The 20,202-nt window shown below is 40.9% G+C and overlaps 1 protein-coding gene across 1 annotated transcript in view; it reads right to left on the bottom strand.

Moving 5' to 3' along the window:
• DGKK (diacylglycerol kinase kappa) overlaps positions 1-20,202 on the bottom strand; it is a 172,769-nt gene that overhangs the window by 118,893 nt on the left and 33,674 nt on the right. Inside the window, exons 2-4 of the mRNA XM_007450942.1 lie at positions 3,020-3,130; positions 2,470-2,550; positions 377-481 (exon numbers count right to left, since the gene is read on the bottom strand). Of these exons, the coding sequence (XP_007451004.1) occupies positions 377-481; positions 2,470-2,550; positions 3,020-3,130 (297 nt within the window). The remainder of the gene's footprint in view (positions 1-376; positions 482-2,469; positions 2,551-3,019; positions 3,131-20,202) is intronic.

Genomic DNA, 20,202 nt, shown 5'->3' on the forward strand with positions numbered 1-20,202 from the left:
AGCCTCAATTTCCTTAGCTGTTACTGTAGTCACTCAGCAGACCCAAGTGAAGACTGCTTATTGCAGCTAAGCTAACAGAAGAACATCTAAGTTAGCTGCTCACATACATCTTGAGTGCCTCATACATTGAGCATACAGTGACATCTACATATCAAGTGGATGTGTACAGAGGTATCTAAACCACATACTTACCAAGGTTTGAGTCTAAGTGAATTACTCCTATTTATAAACAGGTTTCCTAATGATATCCATCCACAATTCCTGACCAGATGGTATCTGCTTCCATCTTATTAGTTCCCTGTTGGAAAGGTGGCTTAGCTAATGCAATCAATTGAGAGTTGTGAGAGTTGTGTAGATTCTCTATTATTTCCCTTACCTTACGAATTTCTCCCTGTTGCACGGTTTTTATGACGTTAATCCATTCTTCCATATCTTTCCGGTTGGGTGCAGCCAGTGTAACTTTTCGTTGTGGTGTGATCACCTACACAAAAACACATTATTAGCTGGTTCCCACTCCAAAACTTTGCCCCCAAACAAAGCCTTTGAACTCTCCAAGAAACTAGACAGATCTACTAAGCACAACCCAAGCCATTTCTTAAATATAAGACAGAAGCTCCCAGAGCCACTCACAGTTCCTTAGATAACCACTCCAACTAATAATAATGGTAATAGTAATAAACAACACTTTAATGGCATTTACCACAGGCTGGGCACTGTTCTATTGTACTTTATGTATATTATTTATTTCAATCTTCCTTACAACCCCTTGATCTGGGCATTATTATTTTTCCCACTTAATAGGATATTTTTCCATGGCAAAGGGAGTTAAATGACTTGCCCAGGTCCACCTAGCAGATAAAAAGCTAAGCCAGAATTCGAACCCAGTTTCTTTGGCTCCAGCACACATGCTCTTAAACACTAAGCCATGCACCCATCTGTTATTCAAATGAGGTTGTGTGAGAATCCTACTTGCTTACTACTGCTCTATCTACTTGAAAAGAGTGAAAGGGTATATTTTTCATCAGGGTGTGCCTCTTTCTGTTTGAGGGGAGAGTGAGAATGGAGTGGGGAAACTACAAATCCAGTTTCTTTCTTTCTTATGGTCTGGGACAACCTGAAGAGGATTTTACTATCATCTCTCTTAATCCTGCATGGTGCAAAAACCTTTCAGGAACAATGAAAAAGCCATGCTGAGGGTCTAGCAGAGGTAGGCCATGATCAGGGCTTCATCTTCTCACAGAGGACAGGAGGGAGCATGGATAGCTGTAGCATCAGTCATTGCTTCAATGGCTCTATTTGCCTTCGCTACCAGCCTCCCCCACCCCAAGCCCAAATCTTGAAGCTACAGCTTACCACACCAACAAGCAACTTCTTTCTCCTTGTGCATGTGTCTGTGATAAATGGCAATAGGAACTAGTGGGAATTGTAACAATAGCTGCTCCTTTGGTCCAAACCCATTCTTGTGTGGGACTGATGAATAGTGCCTCTGTGTTTTAATTAGTCTAAGGGGCAACCTAACCCTCGGAATTTCTTTGTAGAATGGAGACCAAAAACATTATCTTGCATGTTCATCACCCAAAGGTTAAGATTTTGGGGACTGGGTCAACAGAACCCTCAGCTTTGTCCTGGGTCAGTATGATGTAATGAGAGAGAAATGAGAGTAGGATCTTCCTCTTATATCCAACTGCTCTCCTTTCAAAGGAGAATAGACTGGACCAGCCATGGAATCAGGGTATTGGGCCCATAGCTCTTTAGTCTGCTAAGTACAACTCTCTACCTGCCTGAAGAGGAACCCTGGTCTCCATAACCCACCACTGAGGCTGAGAAAAAGCATTTCTAGGAGGAGGTGGGTAGGAGGATTCCTGGGCCAATGGACTTGCTATTTTTCAGTGAGCTTTCTATTCTGGATTTACGTGAATGACCAAAGCCTTATGACATTTCAGCAGTGACAAGCCCTTGAATACTTCCCTAGAAAATCCTCTGCTTTCTTTGAAGTACTCTCATCAGTAATCTCAGCATAGGATAGCTTTCAGTTTGGATTTAGGTTCTTATCTATTTCATCAAAGGAGAGAATGTCATGTAGTTTGATTATCCTGATATATTCTACAACATATTGTCAGTCTCTTGAAAGCCTCCCAATGACACTCATTTAAATTATCTTCACCAGGAGGATTGATTTTTGTAATAGTCACTCCTCCCGCCCCAAAATCAGCTCAGCTTTATATCAGGCTGGTAATAGGGAAGAGGACCATCACTTTTTTTCCCATCAGTGGGCTGGTAGAAAATATTCATATGAATAATCTTTAGCATTCATTTGCAATGCTACTTTAAGTGGATTTCCATACGCACTTTGGGATCAAAGGAAACTTGGGAAATCTGAACTCTAAAGAGGCAACAGGTGGTTATGGCAACCTCTCCTCCCAGCTAGCTCCCACCCCTGCCCATTCAGTCATTCCTAATCTTACTTACGCAAAAACTGTGGCAAAGGTTTCTACAGCTACTTTCTGCCAAGGCAACTTGAGACAGATCAATTGTTTCAAAGCGTGCAAACTGGAAAGGTATAAGAGGGAGAGGGAAAAGGAACCATCTGGTTAATAAGGCAAAGAGACACTAAAAGGTAAACACACACACACACAGGCACACTATTAGGCATTTTTGGCAGTCATGATCCCATTATTTCTTTGGCTTGAGCTGGGATTTATTTAGCATCATGGTTTTTATTGATATATCATGGGACAAACAAAAAACAAACCAAACTAAACCAAAAACACAACTCTTCCCAAAACTTTTATGTGGATTTATAGGAAGGCTTAGGTAGTTCAGAATTTTTCAAAACTAAAGGTTTATGCTGGAGAAGATAATGGGATGTGGTCTATCTAGGGGCCTAGTGGAGCAGGTAAGGGTTAGCCACCTTAATGCTTGCCAACATGTTGGCCCATCTCCCCACAAAACATTTCCTGGTATCCACCCATTAACCCAATTGTCAAGAATATATATATATATATATATATTCTCTTACCGCAGGATGGTGTGCAAAGCAGAGCCTTTGTCCTCGAACCAGAAAATATCTGAGTTTCCACCTCTTGAAGGAGTTACAGTTCTTCAGCAGAGGTCCTTCCTTCAATATTTTCTGAAAGATAGCAGCATAGTGTTGAGTAATTAGATCAATTTGCCAGACCATATCACTTGTCCTCTCATCTGAGAAGATCAGATATCTGGAAAGCTCTATCTCTGTCACATATCTGAGGAATGGCCCAAGGTCCAGGCAAGAAGACAAGGAAGTTAGTTCAATCAGAAAGGGTATTGGTTATCCTTGGATAACACATTCAGGATGATATAGGCTCTAAGTTTCTAAGGATACATGGCCCAAGAACCATGGAGAACTTCGCCATTGGTGGTGGGAGGTGGGAAGGAGGGACAGAACACATAAATATAAGAACTACATTCCTAGGGAAGAACAAATGGTCGGGAAAGAGGCTGAATTCAGTAAAGGCAGATTTTCTGGAAGTCTCCAGACTGTAGGCCTGGACAGGGCCTTCCTCTCTGCTCTTTTAGAGCGTTCCTTTTAGAATGTTAAGTTTGATCACATTCCTTCCCTGCTCACAAGCCTCCAATGGCTTCCCAACACTTTTAGAACCAAATCCCAAGTCTTTACCATGGCCTTCAAGGGATTCATGATCTGGTGAGAGCAAAAAGGGCACCAAAAAGGAACTACCATTTGATTACTTTCTTTACATATCTCATAGTCTGACCAACTGATTTTTCAGTTACTTGTCAGATAGACTGACTCTAACCAAGCATAGAGTCTACTTACCACTGTTACAATTGGGGAGGTTCTCAGTTACATTTATAGAATACAAATCAATATGCAAGTCTACCATTTGGGAGAAGTATTCAAATCCACCAAGCTGGAACCAAGCCCATGCTGAATGGACGAAGAGACAGACGTTAAGTCATCGGATCAAAGCTCTACCATGAATTCCATCCAACATCTAAATTAGAATTCACCATTTGGTGGTTGTGGAAGTGTTTTATTTGGCCCATCTGATGTTTTTTCAGTTTTTAATTAGTTCATAATATTTAAAAGGCAGAAAATTTCAAATAAAAATCCAAGTTTCCATTTTTTTAAAAATCAGAACAGCTGGTAACAGTGGACCTATCTGCTCACATGGCAACAATCTGCTGGAACAGAGTAGCAGCTGCTCCCTTCAGATGGGGCACCCGACTCCAGCAGGTATTTAAGTTTGGAACCCTGTCTGAACAATCTTTTGCTACTCCCATTCTCTCAAATATACACACATCTATTGCATTACCTGTTCAATTATTTAACCAGTAAGTTAGTACCAATGGACAGAACCTCTGTATGTCAATTAAAACGTAGTTCATAGCATTCAAAGTTTACGTGAATTGTCTTGATAACTTATGGGAGTTTCAAGGTTATTGTACCACCCTTGATATGTTTACAAAAGAATGGTGCCAAGGAGTCAAGACAAGAAATCAATAAGATCTTGTGGGAAGGTTGAAGGTGGCATGGAGACTGAGAAATTACATTTAAATTGTTGAAACTGAGTCATCAATGAGAAAACAACTCTTGTGTAGACACTGTGATTACATCACTCTTTCCTCTGGTCAGATAGCCTATGGAATACACTCTCAATTATGGTGTTTGGTATTCTCTATCCAACCTTCTCACCTTTATGCCATATATTCTTCTACACTAAGTCTTCATGAGACCTAGATAGTCATATTTACCCCTTTCTGCTAAAGACTTAAGTTCAAAATTTTAACTGCTCCAACTTTGTACAACTGAAGCCACACCCATTCTGCCCCTTTCCCAAGTTATTCTACTTTGTCAATTACTAAATGCTTCCATTGTTCTTATTTTATCATGTATAGTATCCCTTGTAATAGCCCATTTACAGTTTTTGGCTGAATATTTTACCCTTCCTTCCATTTTCAGTTTAAAACCTCCCTTCAACTATTTTCTCTTACCCCTGCTGCCATGCCTAGCTCTCTTCTCCTGTTGCTTTCAGGGGTAGGATGATGGGGTGAGGTGGCAATGATGAAACAAGGAAGAGGATTTGTTTCTCCAGAAGTTTCCCACAACCCTGGGCCTTCTGGTTCCTTCAGAAAATTCCCATACCCTGTTCATTTGACATACTAAAGTAAGTAGAATTCAGCCTCTTCTCCCCAGCTACTTCCTTCCATCAACCCGTAGTAATGAGCACTATTTAATTCCCCTTCCTGGTACTTAAGAAATGTTCCCTTTTCTTCCCTTACTTGTGCCCTGCTAATAAATAACATCCTGTTATCCATCTAAGGACACAGCAAACCAATTAATTAATTAGTTAATTAATCCATTAATCTGAGGACACAGCAAGTCATCAAAACCTTCAGTTCTCATTCCATGAACTCAGTATTTGTCACAGTCAAGAAAACAAAGACTTCATGGTGCATCTATAATTGGATAGAGTGCTTCATTTGTATTTCTGAGCTTCTACTATTGACTCTAACTTTTGCTAGGCCCTTCAGGGCAGCTAAAGAAGTTACAGGCATATTCCCTGTCACAAAGATATGGAGATATGGACAGTGGGAGTGGAGAGGGAGGGACTGATAATCCATGTAGACAAACACGAAGTTATGTGAGCTCAGAGAACAATTTGAAAAAGCCCTGGGTCTTACCTGGTGGCGCAGTGGCTGCGAGTCTGCCTGCCGATGCAGGGGACACGGGTTAGAGCCCTGGTCTGGGAAGACCCCACATGCCGTGGAGCAACTAGGCCCGTGAGCCACAACTACTGAGCCTGCGCGTCTGGAGCCTGTGCTCCGCAACAAGAGAGGCCGCGATAGTGAGAGGTCCGTGCACCGCGATGAAGAGTGGCCCCCAGTTGCCGCAACTGGAGAAAGCCCTCGCACAGAAACGAAGACCCAACACAGCCAGAAATAACTAACTAACTAACTAACTAACTAACTAACTAACTAACTAAATAAATAAATAAATAAAAGCCAAAAAATGCCCTGGGAGCTTCATGTTCATTGTGCTAAATGTTTACCTTCTGGTTCAAATGAGAAGTTCCACTAAGATAGTGGCTATCCACTCACACATCCTGCCATTGGGTACACCAGCCAAATCACAATTATCTCCTCTCCTTTCCATGATATTAAACTGGTTGCTTTGAATGCACTAGCTTTAAGTGCAGGACTGTCTACTCAATGCCCATAGAAGGCTAGCTGGTAACAGAAGAGTCAACAACCTAGCAAGGGAACTGAGGAGCCCAAGCCCAGCTGCTGCTAAGTTCTAAGTGATTGTGATTGAATGCTGACTGGTGTTACCAGTTCATTCCATTTTTCAAGACAAGCTGGCAATCCAAGTGAAAATTTGTGTGAAGTTTTGGAATATGGAAATACTAGCTACTAATTAAATTAAAACAACAAAAAACTTGTGAGGGCCAAACAAAACATGGATGAGGCCAAAATCTGCCCATAGGCAACCAAATTGCAATTTCTGAACTATAACTACTGTGAATTTCTCAAGATGACAAAGTGAGTGAGTGGTAGGTATTCCTGGCGATAGAAGAGGTTGCAGTGTATGAGTTCAGAGTTTGTGTGCGAGGAGACTGTACATGTGAGATATACATTACCAAGTTGGTAGCAGATAACTTTATTTATGTATTGGAGGCAGAAAGGTTAGAAGACAATATAAGAGTTTCTTAAGTTCTAAACACAGGCTCTATATTGTCAACTCTGAACTTCTACAAATGTCCAAACCTGGGTTGGGAGAAGGTAAAGTTCCTGTAGTTTCTTTCCCTTTAAACTCTGTCCCCCTTTGGGAGATGTTTCTAAATAAACCATGGTTTACTTAAAAACACAACAAGCATCCCCTGGAAGCCAGTTTAAACAAGCAAAAGCTAAAAATCACTCAATCAATATATTACCTCAGGTCAAGAAAATATGCATGCAAATGAACCTTTACCTGCCTAGGGTCACTAAGCTTAACAAGGACATAAGACAAAAATTGGAAGAGACAAACAAACAACTACATCCTGTAAAGTGAGACATTAGTAGAAAAGCCCTTGCCTATCCTGTAACAGGATTTTCACAGGGCTTTCCAGTTCCTGGTTTCTTGCAGATAACGTCATTTCATTGACTCCTTGCCACAACCATGTGGAGTGTTACTTCCAATTTCTAGATCAGTAGTTCTCCTGTTTCTTTAAAGTGACTGTCCAAGAATAACTAGAAGAGTAAGGAGAATTCACATGTATACAGCACTTTGGAATGGATAAAGTGCTTTTACTTTTGTTATTGAATATTCCCAGCACCCCTCTGAAGTAGGTAGTGAAAGGTATCTAACTCAGTTCTGTCCTGTGAAAGACACCCTGAACTCCGGTTTCTTTAAGTGGCATATATATATATATATGTGTTTTTTTTTCTGGATGCTTTGGGTCTTCGTTGCTGCATGTGGGCTTTCTCTAGTTGTGGCAAGCGGGGGCTACTTTTCGTTGCGGGCTTCTCATAGCGGAGGCTTCTCTTGTTGCGGAGCACGGGCTCTAGGTGCGCGGGCTTCAGTAGTTGTGGCACAAGGGCTCAGCAGTTGTGGCTCATGGGCTCTAGAGCTCAGGCTCAGTAGCTGTGGTGCACGGGCTTAGTTACTCCACGGCATGTGGGATCTTCCCAGACCTGGGCTCGAAACTGTGTCCCCTGCATTGGCAGGTGGATTCTTAACCACTGTGCCACCAGGGAAGTCCCAGTGGCTTATATTTTTATTTCTAAGACATTATCAAGATATTTGACATTTTTCCTCTCAAGTAAGATTGTCAATGTTTGACATTTTTGAGATTTTGCAGCATCTTGGGGCTACAATATTTGTCAGAAGAATGCATCTCCAGTGTTATTATGGAAGGCAATGAAGAACAGGATTCTATATGGGAATTGTTTTTTGGTGGCCAAGTTTACAGGCACACAGATAGTTCATAAAATGATGCACACCTGTAACCCTCTTGGTCCAAGCTGTCACATTCCTGTAGAAATATTTGTGAAGAATATAGGAAGAAGTTAGGAAGGGTCATTGGATCCTTGTACATACTGAAATGCCATGTGACCCACCTAATGGTTCTTAAACCAGAACATATTGCAGGCAGTTCTATGTGATATTAAAATCCAAATAACACTGACATCTCTAAAACTCTCAAGGCTGGAAGTTTAGTAGTGGGAGTGAGTGGGGTGCTGAATTCAATCACCACAGTCATCAATTGACTTCATTCAAATCCAAGAGCACGGGATTTATCGAGGCATAGCTCATTCAGGTCTTGAGTACAGCGTTCACACAAAATGTCTTTGCCTAACCTGTGGCAGCCCTTGCAGAGAAAGCAGTTTCTTTTTGCATCATCTTTAATAAGCCAATCCCCCAATTCATCATTCCCAGAAACTCCTGCACTCTGGTACCAGTGATCTCTCTCCCCAATGCTCTGCAACTCAGCATGTACAAATTAATTGCCAACAGTGATGGTAAGCATTTCCCTTGCTCCATATTTATAAAATATATTCTATAGAATATCTCAACAGGGTCTATAAAGCAGTCCAATTGCCTATATATAATTAACACCTGCCTGCTGCTTAATTGGGAAAGGGCAAGTACAGCTGCTTCTATGACCTTTTCCTGTGCTCCTCTGAAATCCCCCAAAGCTTCTACTATCTGCTAGGTCTGTTTTTCTGTGGCTCGGTGGGTTTTTGACGTATGAGGCTTTGGAGGATTCTCTTACACTTTCTTAGCAAAAGAAGCCCCTATTACATAGCCAAATTGAATTCCACCCCCACCCAATCAAAAAGTAAGCAAGCATCATAACATATACCACTACCTGTTATTAGCTGGCTGCTCTGCTGTTTTACTTTCTCATGCGGCTCTTGGGAGGGAGGCTGGATCAAGTTGGGATGAGTAGGTTATCATTCCTCCAGTGAAAACCAGACTTCCACTATGAGCACAGCTAGAGAAGCCAGCTTTCTGTCTATGGCTCCAAAACATGGAGTCCAAAACCTTTGCTTTGGGGGCTTGGGTGATGGGAAGAAAGCCATTTCCTAACACAGGACTGCCAAAGTTGATTCAGAGAAACAATGTTTGATTTGGTTAAAATGCAACTATGGGTGCTTTAGGCTTTAAGAAAGGCCAGGCCCTCTGCTTTCCTGAAAGCTTTACATTCCCCAGGGTCCTGTTGACATAGCTGGAGTCAGACAGACTGGCTCCAGCACTTACTAGCTGTGTGACCTTGGGCAAATCACTTAACCTCTCTGAGCCTCAATTTCCTTGTCTGTTAGATGAGAATACCTTGCACAGCATGTGCCTGCTAGCCATTCTATAACTGTGAGTCCCTTGTGGATTGTGGAGGCAAGCACTCCATTCATCTCACTACTGGGAGCTCCCCTCTCTGGCACTAGCAAGCCGGGCTAGCTAAAGACTGAAGCAGAAGAATGAGGAATAGGGTGACCAACTGTCCCAGTTTTCCCAGGACTTTCAGTGCTAAAACCAGAAGAGTCATGGGCAAACTGAGACCTTTTGTCACCCTAACACTCAGGTGCTAGGTCTTCCTGCTGCTCATGTCTGCAAGGGCTATAGCTGCAAATCCCTCCCACTGCTTCCTGTGCTAAGGAAGAACTATAGAGCCTCAACCACATCCCTGCTCTCTATGAGTGAAATAAAAGACAGTTGAAAATGATGTTACATTTTTCTCTGACTATGTAAAAACTTTAGCCAGTTCTTCCATATCATTCCAAAGATATTTTATACACATATATACACATATATTCTTTCTTCACATAAATCATAACATTCTACACATGATGTTTTATCTCTTGCTTTCTACACTTAATATATCATGGAGCCCTTTCAATATCTGTACATACTGAGCTGCCTCATTTCTTTTTACAGTTGCATAGCATTCTGCTGTATGGATATAATATGATTTATTTAAACAGTTCCCTATTGATGGACAATGGTTTAAAATCTTATTCTATTACAAACAATACTGCAATGACTCTCTGTATATACATGTCATTTTGCATTGGTGTGAGTACATTGATAAGATAAATATCAAGGGCTGGTAACTTTAAAACTAGTCCACTGGGACCATAAAGCCTAAAAAGATATGTCTTCTCAAATCTCTCTCTTTTCTTTTTCTGTTATTGGAGTTTCCTAGGAATGGTAAGGACCATTAATTGCTTGCGGACTGGGGAGGAGATGAGCAATTTGGACCCAGGCTGACAAACTGCAGAAAGCAGTAACCTGGCTCTTGGTAATTGCCCTGGGACTAGCACCAGCCACAAAGTGGGAAGAGTTTGGCTGAGTCCTTCCAGACCTACACACAGGTTTGAACTGTGCAGCCTTGAACAAGCCATTTCACTGCTAGGAGAGATTATAAGTAACTTGGCTCTGGGTGGGGATACAAGCTTTGGTCTATGTAGTTCAAAGTCTGTGCTCTTGCCACAAAACAGCCTTTTAACTTTCAGAGCTAACCTGACCTTAGCAATGAGTAATCTCCCTCCCCACCCTGTTAAAGATGATGAAAATAGGGCCCCAGAGGGGCTACACTTCAAGTCAAACAGCAAATTTGTGACAGAACCAGGACTGGGCTTCTGGCCACTCTACTTCAGTGGTGTGGGGAATCCTCTCTGACCTCCTTCATGTGAGTGGAGGGGCCCTATAACCAAAGCCATTGAGTTTGCTCTATATTGGCAGCACCTCCTGGAACAGGTGTATAGTTTTGAGGGGCTTCAGAGGAAGAGAATGGAAAGGGGTGTGAGGATACCAGCAGGAACATGGCTTGACTCCAACACTGGGATGAAGAGGACAGACTGGGTCAGAGCTTTGGAAGTTTGAGAAGAGTAGCTTATGGGAACGCTTCCTGCAAAAGGTTGGTTTTGCTCTGCAAATGCAGGGAAGATGAAAGGTGTCAACTAGGGGGAGGAGGATTGTTTTTGAGCCTTGGGAGAACCAAAATCTCAGAAGCAGGAAATCCAGTTAAAGGAGTGGTATAAGTAGAAGCTTGGCAGAAGACCCCTGTTGCTACAGCTGCAGTTGCTGCTGCCTAGAAAAGGAAGTTCTGTGGTCACACAAAGTCCCTAAAGGAAAGATATCAGGGAATTTTGGACACGGGTCTTCAACTTAACCAAGGTCACAGAGGCCAGGACAGCAACTATCATACCTAGTGTCACTGAATTACAAGGAATGACAAAACATGCCTGCTTCCAACTGCTTTCTTCCCTATCCTTTCACCTGACCATCAGCAGCCAGAGATGGATAGGTTCTTTTAATATCCTGTGGATGTTTCTTCTCTCAGAGACACTCCCTTCATTGCTTCTAGCCCTTGGGTCCCACCACCAAGCCACATGCCTTCTTTATCCTAACCACCTTCTGTGAGACCAGTGGCTCCTGTTCAGACTCTGGCGATGTCCTCATAGAAGCAGCCAAGGCAGCATCTTCTCTAAGTTCCTTTTCAATTATCCCACTCCAGAGGAAGAGAGTTGTTCCTGGCTGACAAATGTCTGCTATTTGCTCTTGCTTTACATGCATTATCTCATTTAATGCCCACAGAAACAGTCCTGTTGGGGAGTGGAGAAGTTGAGGATTAGAGAGGTTAAGTGATTAGTTCTAAGTCACAATGAGTGGCAGAGATGGGGTTTAAAGCCAGGTCTGTTTGACTCTACTGCCTCTCCCCTCCAAATCCTAAGCATCTACAGGATGATGGTCATAATGATCTGGCTTGGGTGTCAGGTCCAACCTGAGGATCACTTCAGTCCACTTATTTCTTCCCTTGGGGGCCACAATTTCACCTAGGAGGAAAAGCCATGGCCAGTAATATCTGCAGATTTCCCACTTGTTTAGCTGAGGGAGACCATGTACTACAAATGATTTCACAAAGGGGAGGAAAAAAACTGTTTTTTGGAGAGATGTCTGAAATGTCATAATCCCATATTTTGCATATTTTGATACTTTGTGACAATATGCTGGACCGTCTAGGAGCTCCTAAACGTGGGAACTTCAGCCTTTAGAGGTATTTTTAAATGTTTGCAACCTAAGGCCAAAATGAACCTTGCAAGTATGCAGATATCTAGTTCATTTGGCTACAACTCACTCAAAGAGCAAAGCAATGAAGATTCAATTGGTGCTTCCTGTGCTTTGGTCTTTAGAACTACCTCTTTCCAATCATGGCTTCAAGTGCCTATAATAAAGTAGGTGTGGTGAGCCCATATCACCTAACCAAATGTTCTTAGGGAGTTGGGGACATTGCCTTATTGCCAAACTGGGCCCATGCAGATAGCCATCTGAAGATGCACACAGGATCTAAAACTACATTCAGTAACAGGTCCTCTGGGGATGAAGTGGTTAGATAATAAAGAGGGGATGTGTGACTTTTAATTTTTTTCTCAGCCTTATGAACTGGTGTTGACAAGAAGCATGAAGTTGGAAGACAGAAACTGATGCTAGAACCAGGTGGTTTGCTTGCTTCTTGCAGCAATAGTAGTCTAGGGAAGATGAAATTCAGTAATTCACTAGTGGTTGTGTTGAGGGGAATGGGCAACCTGTGTGCATGCGGTGTGTGTGTGTGCTTGCCCAATTTGCCCCATCAGTGGTAGGTGAGAGCAGGAGTAGGGTCTCAGGTAAGGACACCTCAGGGGTAGGAAGAGCTTGGGGGCAGGGTGAGGGACAGACCCATGGGAGACTCCACCCAATGCCTAAAGCTATGGATAGCCTTGCTGCCTCTGAGCAGAGGACTGTCCCTGGCTGAACAAAATTGCCTCGTGTGGAGGCAAGAGGGTATGAGGTATGGTAATTTGACAGCCCACAAAACCTGAACGGAAAAAGGAGGAAAGAGCTGTGATTGCAGGAGACACTAATCTGTCAAGGAAGAAACTATGTTGTGGGTCTTGGTTATAGAGAAATTACTGGGCAGGTAACAAAGTTGAAAAGCTGTGCCAGTTGGTAAAAGGAGGCCACCAGGGATAAGCTTTCTTGAGTAGTAGTAGCAGTAGTAATAGTAGTAGTAATATGAGTTATTAACAGTTGGTGAGTCTTCACTATGTGGGAAACACTGTGTTAAATCATGTTACATGGGGTATGTCATTTGAGCCCAATAACAATTCTAAAAAGTAGGTGCCATAACAACCTTCACTTTATAGATTGAGAAACTGAGGCTTAGAGAGATTAGGTAACTTCCCTTAATAGGTTAATAAATGGCAGAGCTAATATCTCCCTTGTATTTTACAGGACATGGAAGACCAGTTATTCCTTCACTGAAAGAAAAAAAGTAAGGTTTAAACCACTGGTCTTATTGCAAGATATACCCTATCCTATGTCAATTGACTGAAGGAGGCAGAATGGCGAGGGGAGACTGATGGTGTGAATCGCAGGTATTTGGTTCAGTTCGTTTTTTTTTTTTAAAAACTTTATTGAAGTATAATTGCTTAACATTGTTGTGTTAGTTGCTGCTGTATAACAAAGTGAGGCCAAACCCTTTCCCTTCCCCAGGGGTTGCTGCTAAGCCCTGGTTGGGCTTGCTCACTCATCCACACCAAAGGATCTAATTCCGCTGGGCCCTGGGGTTTCACAGGAACAATTGCCTTCAACAATAGCCAGAAAATAAGTTCCACCAGTCTGGGCATTTGCAGGAGAATACAGCTGTCTGGTGGGGGGCACAGGGCCCAGGAAATGAGCTCTGTTGTGATTCTGGAGCAGAACTAGAAAAATGAGCAGCTATGAGGCTAACAGGGTCTTGGTGCTCCAGCCAGGTGTCAGGCCTGTGCCACTGAGGTGGGAGAGCGAAGTTCAGGACATTGGTCTACCAGAGACCTCCCAGATCCATGTAATATCAAAAGGCAAAAGCTCTCTCAGAGATCTCCATCGCAACGCTAAGACCCAGCTCCATTCAACAACAAGCAAGCTACAGTGCTGGAGACCCTATGCGAAACAACTAGCAAGACAGGAACACAGCCCCGACCATTAGCAGAGAGGATGCCTAAAATCATAATAAGGTCACAGACACCACAAAACACCACCAGACACAGTTCTGTGCACCAGAAATACAAGATCCAGCCTCATCCACCAGAACACAGGCACTAGTCCCCTCTACCAGGAAGCCTACACAACCCACTGAACCAACCTTAGCCACTGGGAGAAGACAGCAAAAACAACAGAAACTATGAACCTGCAGCCTGCAAAAAGGAGACCCCCAAACACAGTAAGTTAAGCAAAATGAAAAGACAGAGAAACACACAGCAGATAAAGGAGCAAGGTAAAAACCAACCAGACCAAACAAATGAAGAGGAAATAGGAAGTCTACCTGAAAAAGAATTCAGAGTAATGACAATAAAGACGATCCAAAATCTTGGAAATAGAATGAAGAAAATACAGGAAATGTTTAACAAGGACCTAGAATAACTAAATAGCAAACAAACAATGATGAACAACACAATAAATGAAATTAAAAATTCTCTAGAAGGAATCAATAGCAGAATAACTGAGGCAGAAGAACGGATAAGTGACCTGGAAGATAAAATTGTGGAAATAACTAATGCAGAGCAGAATAAATAAAAAAATGAAAAGACTTGAGGACAGTCTTAGATACCCCTGGGACAACATTAAATGCAGCAGCATTCAAATTATAGGGGTCCCAGAAGACGAAGGGAAAAAGAAAGGGACTGAGAAAATATTTGAAGAGATTTTAGTAGAAAACTTCCCTAATATGGGAAAGGAAATAGTCAATCAAGTCCAGGAAGCACAGAGAGTCCCATACAGGATAAATCCAAGGAGACACATGCAAGACACATATTAATCAAGCTAGCAAAAATTAAACAAAAAGAAAAAAATTAAAGGCAGCAAGGGAAAAGCAACAAATAACATACAAGGGAATCCCCATAAGGTTAACAGCTGATCTTTCAGCAGAAACTCTGCAGGCCAGAAGGGAATGGCAAGACATATTTAAAGTGATGAAAGGGGAAAACCTACAACCAAGATTACTCTACCCAGCAAGGATCTCATTCACATTCGATGGAGAAATTAAAACCTTTACAGACAAGCAAAAGCTAAGAGAATTCAGCACAACAAAACCAGCTTTACAACAAATGTTAAAGGAGCTTCTCTAGGCAGGAAACACAAGAGAAGGAAAAGACCTACAATAACTAACCCAAAACAATTAAGAAAATGGTAACAGGAGCATACATATTGATAATTACCTTAAATGTAAATGTATTAAATGCTCCCACAAAAAGACATAGACTGGATTAATGGATACAAAAACAAGACCCATATATATATGCTGTCTACAAGAGACCCACGTCAGACCTAGGGATAAATACAGACTGACAGTGAGGGGATGGAAAAAGGTATTCCATGAAAATGGAAATTACAACAAAGCTGGAGTAGCAATTCTCACATCAGAACAGATAGACTTTGAAATAAAGACTATTACAAGAGACAAAGAAGGACACTACATAATGATCAAGGGATCGATCCAAGAAGAAGACATAACAATTGTAAATATTTATGTGCCCAAATAGGAGCAGCTCAATATGTAAGGCAAATGCTAACAGCCATAAAACGGGAAATCAACAGTAACACAATCATAGTAGGGGCATTTAACACCCCACTTTCACCAATGGACAGATCATCCAAAATGAAAATAAATAAGGAAACACAAGCTTTAAATGATACATTAAACAAGATGGACCTAATTGATATTTATAGGACATTCCATCCAAAAATAACAGAATACTTTTTTCTCAAGTGCTCATGAAACATTCTCCAGCATAGATCATATCTTGGGTCACAAATTAAGCTTTGTGAAATTTAACAAAATTGAAATCATACCAAGTATCTTTTCTGACCACAATGCTATGATATTAGACATCAATTACAGGGAAAAATCTGTAAAAACTACAAACACATGGAGGCTAAACAATATACTACTTAATAACCAAGAGATCACTGAAGAAATCAAAGAGGAAATAAAAAAATACCTAGAAACAAATAACAATGAAAACACGAAGACCCAAAACCTATGGGATGCAGCAAAAGCAGTTCTAAGAGGGAAGGTTATAGCAATACAATCCTACCTCAAGAAACAAAAAACATCTCAAATAAAAAACCTAACCTTACACCTAAAGCAATTAGAGAAAGAGGAACAAAATAACCCCAAAGTTCGCAGAAGGAAAGAAATCATAAAACTCAGATCAGAAATAAATGAAAAAGAAATGAAGGAAACAAGAGCAAAGATCAATAAAACTAAAAGCTGGTTCTTTGAGAAGATAAACAAAATTGATAAACCATTAGACAGACTCATCAAGAAAAAAAGGGAGAAGACTCAAATCAATAGAATTCGAAATGAAAAAGGAGAACTGACACTGCAGAAATACAAAGGATCATGAGAGATTACAAGAGGCAACTCTATGCCAATAAAATGGACAATCTGGGAGAAATGGATAAATTTGTCAAAAAGCAGAACCTTCCGAGACTGAACCAGGAAGAAATAGAAAATATAAATAGGCCAATCACAAGCACTGAAATTAAAACTGTGTTTAAAAATCTTCCAACAAAGAGAAGCCCAGGACCAGATGGCTTCACAGGCGAATTCTATCAAACATTTAGAGAAGAGCTAACACCTATCCTCAAACTCTTCCAAAATATAGCAGAGGGAGGGACATTCCCAAACTCATTCTATGAGGCCACCATTACCCCGATACCAAAACCAGAAAAAGATGTCACAAAAAAAGAAAGCTACAGGCCAGTATTACTGATGAATATAGATGCAAAAATCCTCAACCAAATGCCACAAACAGAATCAAACAACACATTAAAAAGATCATACACCATGATCAAGTGGGGCTTATGCCAGGGATGCAAGGATTCTTCAATACACACAAATCAATCAATGTGATACACCATATAACAAATTGAAGGAGAAAAACAATATGATCATCTCAATAGATGCAGACAAAGCTTTCAACAATTTCAATGCCCATTTATGATAAAAACCCTCCAGAAAGTAGGCATAGAGGGAACTTTCCTCAACATAATAAAGGCCATATATGACAAACTCAGCCAACATCGTTCTCAATGGTGAAAAATTGAAAGCATTTCCTCTATGATCAGGAACATGACAAGGTTGTCCACTCTCACCACTATTATTCAACATAGTTTTGGAAGTTTTAGCCACAGCAACCAGAAAAGAAAAAGAAATAAAAGGAATCTAAATCAGAAAAGAAGAAGTAAAGCTGTCAGTGTTTGCAGATGACATGATACTATACATAGAGAATCCTAAAGATGCTACCAGTAAACTACAGAGCTAATCAATGAATTTGGTAAAGTAGCAGGATACAAAATTAATGCACAGAAATGTCTGGCATTACTATACACTAAAGATAAAAAATCTTAAAGAGAAATTAAAGAAACACTCCCATTTACCATTTCAATAAAAAGAATAAAATATCTAGGAATAAACCCACCTAAGCAGACAAAATACCTGTATGCAGAAAACTATAAGACACTGATGAAAGAAATTAAAGATGATACAAACAGATGGAGAGATACACCATGTTCTTGGATTGGAAGAATCAACATTGTGAAAATGACTCTACTACCCAAAGCAACCTACAGATTCAGTGCAATCCCTATCAACTACCAATGGCATTTTTCACAGAACTAGAAGAAAAAATTTCACAATTTGTATTGCAAACAGTAAAGACCCCGACAAGCCAATGCAATCTTGAGAAAGAAAAACGGAGCTGGAGGAATCAGGTTCCCTGCCCTCAGACTATAGTACCAAGTGACAGTAATCAAGACAGTATGGTACTGGTACAAAAACAGAAATATAGATTAGTGGAACAGGATAGAAAGCCCAGGAATAAACCCACACACACATGGTCATCTTATTTTTGATAAAGGAGGCAAGAATTTACAATGGAGAAAAGACAGCCTTTACAATAAGTGGTGCTGGGAAAGCTGGACAGCTACATGGAAAAGAATGAAATGAGAACATTCTCTAACACCATACACAGAAATAAACACTATAGTCAAAATGGATTATAGACCTAAATGTAAGGCCAGACACTATAAAACCCATAGAGGAAAACATAGGCAGAGCACTCTATGACATACATCACAGCAAGATCCTTTTTGACCCACCTCCTAGAGAAATGGAAATAATAACAAAAATAAACAAATGGGACCTAATGAAACTTAAAAACTTTTGCACAGCAAAGGAAAACATAAACAAGATTAAAAGACAACCCTCAGGATGGGAGAAAATATTTGCAAATGAAGCAACTGACAAAGTATTAATCTCCAAAATTTACAAGCAGCTCATGCAGCTCAATATCAAAAAAACAAACAACCTAATCCAAAAATGGGCAGAAGACCTAAATAGACATTTCTCTAAAGAAGATATACAGATTGCAAACAAATACCTGAAAGGATGCTCAACATCACTTATCATTAGAGAAATGTAAATCAAAACTACAATGAGGTATCACCTCACATCGTTTAGAATGGCCATCATCAAAAAATCTACAAAGAATAAATGTTGGAGAGGGTGTGGAGAAAAACCCTCTTGCACTGTTGGTGGGAATGTAAATTGATACAGCCACTATGGAGAACAGTATGGAGGTTCCTTAAAAAACTAAAAATAGAACTACCATACAACCCAACAATCTCACTACTGGGCATATACCCTGAGAAAACCATAATTCAAGAAGAGCCATGTACCACAATGTTCATTGCAGCTCTATTTACAATAGCCAGGACATGGAAGCCACCTAAGTGTCCACTGACAGATGAATGGATAAAGAAGATGTGGCAAATGTATATAAGGAATATTACTCAGCCATAAAAAGAAATGAAATTGAGTTATTTGTAATGAGGTGGATGGACCTAGAGACTGTCATACAGAGTGAAGTAAGTCAGAAAGAGAAAAATAAATACCGTTTGTGAACACATATATATGGAATCTAAAAAAAATAAATGGTTCTGAATAACCTAGGGGCAGGAGAGGAATAAATTCGCCGAGGTAGAGAATGGACTTGAGGACACAGGGATGGGGAAGAGCAAGCTGGGACGAAGTGAGAGAGTAGCATGGACATATATACACTACCAAATGTAAAATAGATAGCTAGTGGGAAGCAGCCACATAGCACAGCGGTATCAGCTCAGTGCGTTGTGACCTCCTAGAGGGGTGGGATAGCGAGGGTGGGAGGGAGATGCAAGAGGGAGGAGATATGGGGATATATGTATATGTATAGCTGATTCACTTTGTTATAAAGCAGAAACTAAGACACCACTGTAAAGCAGTTATGCTCTAATAAAGATGTTAAAACAAGAAAAAGTAAAGTGAATCAGCTATACGACTCTTTTCCAGATAAGAACACTGTGACTCAGGGAAGTGAAGTGACTTGCCCAAGGTCACCATGTTGTAAACTAGCTCTGGCACAAGGCTCTTTTCACCGTATCTCTATATTTTATGTTTTCTGTGTTGTTTGATATCATTTTAATTAGTAGTCTGTATTTTCAAAGCCTAATTTTGCCTTCTCATCCCTTTTCTGCCATCCAGCAGTATAAGTCTCTGTCATCACTGTTGGTAAAGAAGTATAGGCATAGTCAAGTGTGCCATTTTTATGCATACTCATGGTTAATGATGGTAGTACCATGCTGGGCCCTAAGGGAAGCTCTTCTCTGACCTGGATGATTCTTAGTAGCAATAATGAAAAATTAACTTGGCAGTGCATCTACTGCAGAAAAGCATTCTACAAGGGTCTTACTAGGAAAGACTGAGAACATTGCTGTTACTGTTCCCCTCCCTTCCCAGGGGCCATTTCCCAAGTCTTGTTCAGATGCTTTACCCTAAGACCTACTGCTAAGCTTTTCATAGTTTTAGACCTTCATTTATTTCCCTGTTGAATCACCATTCAGACCTGCATCCTTCTCTAATTTCTCCCTGCAGGCAAACACCTGATAGAACAACACCACTCTCTCTAGCCAGGTTATGTTTAAGGGATTAAGACTGCTCAACTCCTAAATGGCTACTAACTACAGCAATCAAATTCTAACACCCACTGGCCAAGGCTTACAGCAATGCTGACTGTTATGATCTGGATTTTGTGCTGCTCAACTCTTGATAGTTTACCCAGAAGGGGCCACCTAAAAGTACAAATGCACTAAGAGAGAGGGAA

This window comes from Lipotes vexillifer, unplaced genomic scaffold (assembly GCF_000442215.2).
Source record: "Lipotes vexillifer unplaced genomic scaffold, Lipotes_vexillifer_v1.1 scaffold129, whole genome shotgun sequence".
Classification (NCBI taxonomy): Eukaryota; Metazoa; Chordata; class Mammalia; order Artiodactyla; family Lipotidae; genus Lipotes; species Lipotes vexillifer.